Source organism: Benincasa hispida, chromosome 1 (genome assembly GCF_009727055.1).
Source record: "Benincasa hispida cultivar B227 chromosome 1, ASM972705v1, whole genome shotgun sequence".
Taxonomy (NCBI): Eukaryota; Viridiplantae; Streptophyta; class Magnoliopsida; order Cucurbitales; family Cucurbitaceae; genus Benincasa; species Benincasa hispida.
In genome coordinates this window covers 85,116,664-85,124,138 of record NC_052349.1, presented here as the reverse complement: position 1 = coordinate 85,124,138, position 7,475 = coordinate 85,116,664, and the positions used below count along the sequence as shown (strand labels likewise).

Below are 7,475 nucleotides of genomic sequence, written 5' to 3'. Positions count from 1 at the left end.
GTTCTTTGAAAATAAGTGGCTTATGGTTTGTCAAAGGTGGAAATTGTTGAAAAGTTGTGTGAGTTTAGAATTCGAGGTTAAATATGTACTGATGGATAGAAATTTCACACAAAAACACCTAAAAAGATAAATGGGTTCTCTTGTTCTGTTCGCGTTAACGAGAGTTCCATTCTGTTTGGTGGCGTTCTGTTCATATTTGTCAGCATTCTGTCCAAAACGTGTGCAGCAGTGAGATTCTGTTCATTTCCATTCGCCCATTCGAGTTGTTGGAGTTCTGTGGAGAGAGGGTCGTTGGGGTCCATTCACGTCCGTCCGTTCACAGTGCAATAGTCGCCAAAGTCCTTTCGCGTCCATTTGTTCACAGTGAAGCTTCTTCTCTTCACCGGTAGTGAGGTTGAGTGAAGAGAGAGGGAAAGAGCGAGAGAATGAGGAGTGAAAAGAGTGGGGGTGGAAAATGGAAGAGGAAAATAATTGGGGAGGAAGAAAGGAGGAGAAAAAAACCTAACATTTTAACTTTTGTATGAAATTATATATATATATAGTGACATCATACTAAAAGTATTCAATATTTAGTGGTGCGGATAGATACGTTACTAATTCTTTTAGTTATGTTGATTTATGATGCATCGCTAATAGAACTTTTTGTAATGTTTTTATAAGGCGTCACTAAAAATCGACTCTTAGTGACAAAAATTGCACACGCTGCTAAAAGTTTGTCACTAAATAATCAATTTGTTGTAGTGAGTCCAAAAGAATCGTTAGTTTGAATATAAGTTGAAAATGTTAACTTTTTATACAAATTTTGGTGGTCAATCTCAGTCAAGATGCACTGAGAAAAACTATTTCAACGAATTTTTAAAAATGGTGTTAGTTTTGAAAGATGAAAATTTTATATTTCTGACCATTTTTCATAACTAACACCTTAATATATTCTTTTAACATTTTTCTATCACTTCACTCTTTCTCATAAAAGACCAACCTGGGGAGAAAAAGACATGTTGAATGTGGGGCATGGGGATATGATGTTTCTAAAGAGAAGCATAATTCCTTTGTCTTTCTCTGAGTTAAACCATGTTTATACATTATTCTTTCATTACCTTCCAACCTGGCTTTTCTTTTTTATTTAGTGCACATCCAAAATAAGAGAAGTAAAGTACATTGAATATTTTCTCTACCACACTTCACATTATATAGCAGCCTTTCTGCATTGCATTGACTCCTGATGAGTTATGACAAACATTCAAATAAATCATCTCAATGATAATAAATGCAATTATGTGCATTGGATGCATTTGTGGCTCTTCAGAAAGCCAGAGGGAGATTATTCAACATAAGTGTTCTTTACTTGTACTAGGAAAGCTCAAACAAGCTCCAACTTAGCCCTATCCCGAGAAATAGGCAACGGAGGATGCGAAGATCGTAGGCAAAAATTGACAGTGCAACAATATGGAACAATTACCGCTTAAAGACATTGACTTTACTGAATGCATTCGAGGGGTGGCGGCTGCTACTGCTGCTGCTGCTAGACAATTAGAGAAGACGAATCAGGAGAGGTTCAATGGACAAAATAGTAGATGGCATATGGCAGAATGATGGTTGAGCCCATGTAGTTTCACAACTATCTTCCTTGGACAAGACCACTAAAAACTTGACTGTTACCGGCTAGAGTCGCTTCCCACTCGATCGAAGAGAGTAGGATCTGTGATAAGGATATTACGACTTGCTTCATGTCAGGTCGTAAGATTGAATCCTCATCCACACACTGCTTTGCCAACATGGCCACCTATCAGAAAACAAGTAACAAAATCACAAAATTTCAAATCAATAACAGCATGAAAGAGCTTTTTGATATTACTACAAGAAAAGAGACTGGACATGTTTGTTATACTTTTAAATATGTATGTATTGTAGTAGACCATTTTCAAAAACATTTCCTAGGACAAATGTTGAGAAACATGTCCGAATGTTCAATTTTCGTTGATTTCCACTAACAGAAGCACTCAGTAACCATCGTATGCTATGTTCCCTTGAATGTAGACTTATGGTTCTTTTTGTTTGTCATTTCTAATATTCAATCAGGAGTTTTAAAAACTCAAAATCCTACCTGAAGTGTCAAAACACACTTTCTGATAAGCTTTTCCAGAAGCCGTCCTAAACCTAGAATAGGATGGAAAAGGTAAATTATGTACCTTAAATAGACAGTCATGAGGATACAAATCCATCATACTCGGATCAACTTGATCTTTCAGACTTGCCATATTCATAGAATCAGGTGCATTCCGAAGAACGGCTAACATCTGCATTATGTCAGACACACGGTAAGTATCAAAAAGTTAGCACCAAATGGCCATATTTCTTAAGAAAACTGAAATATACAAGAACTATAAGGATAATTAGCTCAAAAAGCCCAACATAAGGCAAGAAATGTGTATTTTTGTTTGAGAAATAACATAAATTCTCCAAAGTTGCACATTTTCAGCATGATAGAACTTACAATGGATGCTAGTGAACGTCTTTCAGGATTTTTCATAGTTGTTCCCTCAGTTCGTATAATTGCCTCCTTTCCAGATATAAGCTCAAAAAGAACGACACCATAAGCATACACATCACTTTTGGTTGTCGCAAGACCGTTACTCAAATATCTAGAATGAGTGAGGGTTAGAGAAAAACAGTTCAAAAGAAATTGTTGAAAAATATTCAGCCATCGAACTCTCATTACTTACTCAGGAGCCAAATAACCGTATGTACCAACAACTTTGGTAACTGTAGCTTCACCCTCATTTGTTTTGCCAACAAGTTTGGCCAACCCAAAGTCAGAAATCTAAGCATGGAAGGGGAGGAGGATTTCAGTGGAAGGTACTTTGCCTAATTAAACAGGCAGAACTAGTAGGATGCTTTAAACATCACCTTTGCTCTAAAAGAACCATCAAGTAAGATGTTGCTCGTCTTGATATCTCTATGGACATAATGAGTTTTAGTATGCTCATGAATGTATTCGAGACCTCTCGCAGCATCCAAAGCAATTTGGAGTCTCATAATCCAAGATAGTGGTGTATGACCTGTAATTAGAAAACCAACATGAATAGAAAGCAACATTGTTCAATATACATGAGGCATTGCTCTGAATACAGTCGTTCAGACAACAAGCAACATTTTTCTATCCAGGGCTCAATTTACCTCGTAAACATCTGACTTCCTAAGCTTACAATGTTAATCTATAATTCTATGTAGCCAGGTAGCATAGACAAAACAAGCTTCCGAACTTTTTCATTTAAAGTAAACAGATTGTCTTGCAATATCTTAAGAATTAGCGAAGTTGACCAAAAAAATACAAGTTTTGGCAAATGATTTGATTAATGGAGTAAAAATGTAGTCTTACCCTTGTTCAGAGGATCATGTAAATGGCTTTTAAGTGGACCTTTTTGAGCATATTCATAAATAAGAAACAGCTCCTCCTCACTGGCTGCATAACCAATCAATTCTACCTTGAAAAAGTTAAACCAAACAGAAGTCATGGTTTCAAATTGTATGCTTTTGCTTGGGCAAATAAATACATCAGTATTTATGAAAATAGATGATTACCAGGTTAGCATGATGAACCTTGCAGAGGACTTTCATCTCTGCCATAAACTCTTTAGTTTTTGTAGCAGTCATTCTTTTTATAGCAACTTCCTAAAACATCAGATTCATTGAGTTAGGGCAGTCAACAAAACTGATATCCTTAATCCAATAAAATCTCTTGAACATGTCAAGGTAGATGACCACAAACCTGGTCACGCAGGATGCCATAGTACACTGAACCATAAGTTCCATGGCCAAGTAGACTTGAATCAGAGAAACTATCAGTCGAGGAAAAAATTTCTTCGCATGAAAAAACCACAGGTTTGTCTACATCAAATACATTACTCTCGATAGCTACATGAAAGAAAATTCAAGTAATAGTTAGACATTTCTTGAATAATTTAGCAAACTGAGGTTGAAGGCATCTGAAGTATAATGAATTGCTGCTTATGCTATTAACCGTGCTTCTAGATATTGGTGAATTTCAATCTTCAAAAGAGCTAGCCTGGCAAAACATAACACCCAAAAGTATGTGACCGAGTCTAGACTAAGAGTTGCAAGCTCAAAACTAACAAAAAGAATGAATGCAATTATTGAGTTTGGATCTTAGTTAGTCCCATTTGTACCATAGGCTATGGTTCATAATTCATCAGCTCTAACGTCAAAGTGTGTAGAGAACAATTAGTACAACATGAATCTGGGAGCTATGATTCAACAGAAACTTCTGCAAGCTATGGTACAACGTGAATATTGGAGGGGTAACTGGCATGCAAAACCACATAATGAAAATGGAAGAGCCAGAGGAAGAAATTGGCAACTATCATGATGTTAGTTGACCGGGTTTTCACCACACTGGTCAATAGGCAATTTCATTTTAAAACTAAGCAAAATATTACTGTCCCAGTAGATGTTAGTGGGCTCCTCCAATGAACCCAAGTGGACAAACTAAGCCAAGAATGCTCATCATTTATGGGCAACTGAGCGGGAAAAATAAGGCCAAGTACTGAACAGTTGTACCTTTTGGAATTGCTCTCTGGTTGTCGGTAGATTCCCCGTTGGCTTGCTTCCAATCTGCTGAACTGCAGCAAATATATCTTCCTGAAGCACAGCAGAAACTTGACTTCCCAAGAATATGGAACTTGTGGGAAACCTTGCCACCGGGATCTTTGGACCGGCTAGTCCTTGATCTAGAAAAGCATTTCAGCCACCTGAAGCAAGCATAACCTACTATGCCGACCAAAATAAGAACAAGAATAATTCCCAAACTTCCAACAATCCATATATATGGAGGATGACGCTTGGGGTTCTGAGCATTATTATCTGCAATTCATAACGCAATAAAGTTACAATTTTTCTTAAGATCATAACAAAAGTAAGCAGTAATTAGAACTCAGAAGGCAAGGACTATAAGGTTAATCCTTGAGGGGAAGGCTTCCATAGTAGTGATGAAATTTTAAAACTAAGCAGCAGCAAACAATGTAAATCTGGAAACAGACAACCTAAAGGATCTAGAAGAATTACAACTCTTCCTCCCAAATAGTGTGAAGTTTAAACCGAGTTTCGACCTCCTAACTAAAATTTCATTTCTGAAGGATCACTAGATACAATCGTCAGTTTCAAACTGGGTTGCCTTACATGTGTAGATTTGACTTGACTCAAAAACAAACAACCATCTATCTCAATATTGTTATCAGACACAACTACATCAACTACTCGTTGACTTTATGAACATTTTCATAAAAGTATGCAACAAGAGAGTATATATTGTCTGAATGTTAAGTGTCAAAGTTGTTCATACCCACCTGAGAAATTGTTCAGAGTATAAGAAGGAGCTGGAGTAGGAGCAGGAGAAATGTCTGTCTTCAACGGATAAGGATCGCCAGGCACTACAAAATTCACCAGTTAAATGATTAAAAGAACAATGGCGATCATCCGTAGAATCATGACACAATAAAATTGCAATCAGAAAAGAACCACTAACCCGAATTCAAGGGAATATAATACAAAGCACCCACAGTAACATTGCTAGGATTGTCAATTCCATTCACCGACTCAATGCTATCCATACTAACCCCAAATCGGCTAGCCAAAGACTCTATGGTGTCACCATCTCTCATCACATAGCTCATCAAATAGTTCCACAACCCACTTGAACAGGCACAGAACAGTCTCAAAGACACAACAGCGCCGTTCCTCGCCATTCGGGTTGTGTTGGGCAGCAGCGCAAGCCCATCATACGCTTCCATGACTATATCATATACACGGCCGCGATTGGATTTGATGGTAAAAGTGGTGTTGGTTATATATTTCTTCAGCCCAGAAGCACAGGAGCAGTTCTTCCTGATGAACACATAGTCCTGACCATTCCCTTCGACGGTTACATCTTCAGGCAATACGTCGAACATACTCTGGATCACAGAAAGAGTCTGATTTGGCTGAGGCTTAAAGGCCAGAAACGAGGTGCATAAACGGGTTGTGTCCGTACAATTCAAGGGCGTGGAATAAGAAGAACAGAGAGAATGATCTTGAAGAAGAACAACGAAGTATAGAAGGAAGAACAAACTACAAATTCGTACAGGATTCATTGAATTGTAGCTCCAAACTTAGCGGAAAAAGATAGTGAATTCCAACAGTCAATAACAGAAACTAGTGGCAGACAAAGCTCGATCAAAATTCAACATACACAAATCAAAAAAAAAAAAAAAAAAAAAAAGGAAAAAAAAGTAGAACTCTATGTGGGTAAGTCATAAAATGAAACCCAATAAAAAGCAAGCAAGAAGATCATAATCTGTATACAAGCAGACTAAAAACTAGAGAGATGGGGAAGTAGTATATGAAAAAAGAGAAAGACCCAGAAGATGAATGAATGAATAAAGTGAAGATTTGGAGCTCAAAACTAAGGAAAATGAGGAGAGTTGAAGGAAGAAAGAGTGTGCTATTAAAATTGGGAAAAGAATAATGGGGGAAGGAAGAAGAAGAAAATGAGCTGTAAACAGAGGAGGGCCAAGGTGGATTGAAGGACAGAAGAAGGAAGAAGTGAAAAAACTATAAACAGAGCCATTTGTTTTTGGGTAAAAGTGATGAGTGATCATAATAGTGAGTCTCTCTGGTAAACCCTCTTCCACTGTAGGGAGTAAGGGCAAGAAAGACAGTGATGAGAGGGGTTTTCCACATCCATACACATGGAGATTTTTGACAACCAACCCCCCCTTCTTTTTCTTCTATGCCTAAAATACCCTTTCCTTCCCCTATTTTGATGGAATTCCCATGTCCATGTTTTTTAAATATCATATTTATGATGCTTTTTTTCTTTTTTGTGGACATTTGAATGCTCCTTTAATAATATCTTTTAATAATATCTTTTGAAAACATCTCGACTAATTTTATAAGATAGTTATTATATGATATTTATGTTTATAACATAAATTTTTTGTTTTTTAATTTACATTTAAGTAATAATGATTATTACTAAAGTAAAAACACAAATGCTGATGATTCGAACCTTCAATTCTTAAAAAAATAATGTCTTAAATAATTGAGTTATGTTTGTGATATAGAATTGTAAATTTATTAGGATCTGAGGAGTGAAATGGATTTTTAATACCACGACAGAAGTAAGTATTATTGAATTAGAAATATCTCATAGGGGTGTGGGTTTCTATTGTCCCACCAAAACCAACTGAAAGAGCTTTTTTATTTTTGTTGTTTTCTTCTTTTTTTGGTTAATTATTAAACATATAGAGTGTAGAAAAAATTTCACAAATAGAAAAATATTAATCTATTTTTAAAAAATAGCAAAAAAGAAAAAATATTGATATGCTTTTATTAGCGTCTATCATATAGTATCAAAGATTGACTTCCTTCGATTTCTATTACTAATAGATATTGATAAACTTCTATCAATCTCTATCAAA

At 36.3% G+C, this 7,475-nt stretch overlaps 1 protein-coding gene across 1 annotated transcript; it reads right to left on the bottom strand.

Annotated features, from left to right (window-relative positions):
• Positions 1-1,096: 1,096 nt before the first annotated feature.
• Positions 1,097-6,760, bottom strand: LOC120086567 (lysM domain receptor-like kinase 3). The gene is made up of 11 exons (XM_039043285.1): positions 5,543-6,760; positions 5,364-5,447; positions 4,579-4,881; positions 3,770-3,915; positions 3,583-3,672; positions 3,380-3,485; positions 2,908-3,059; positions 2,724-2,821; positions 2,495-2,642; positions 2,190-2,297; positions 1,097-1,783 (listed from the first exon to the last, which is right to left on the bottom strand). The coding sequence occupies exons 1-11, from the start codon at positions 6,144-6,146 to the stop codon at positions 1,619-1,621; spliced, it is 2,004 nt and encodes a 667-aa protein (XP_038899213.1). The 5' UTR covers positions 6,147-6,760; the 3' UTR covers positions 1,097-1,618.
• Positions 6,761-7,475: the final 715 nt, after the last annotated feature.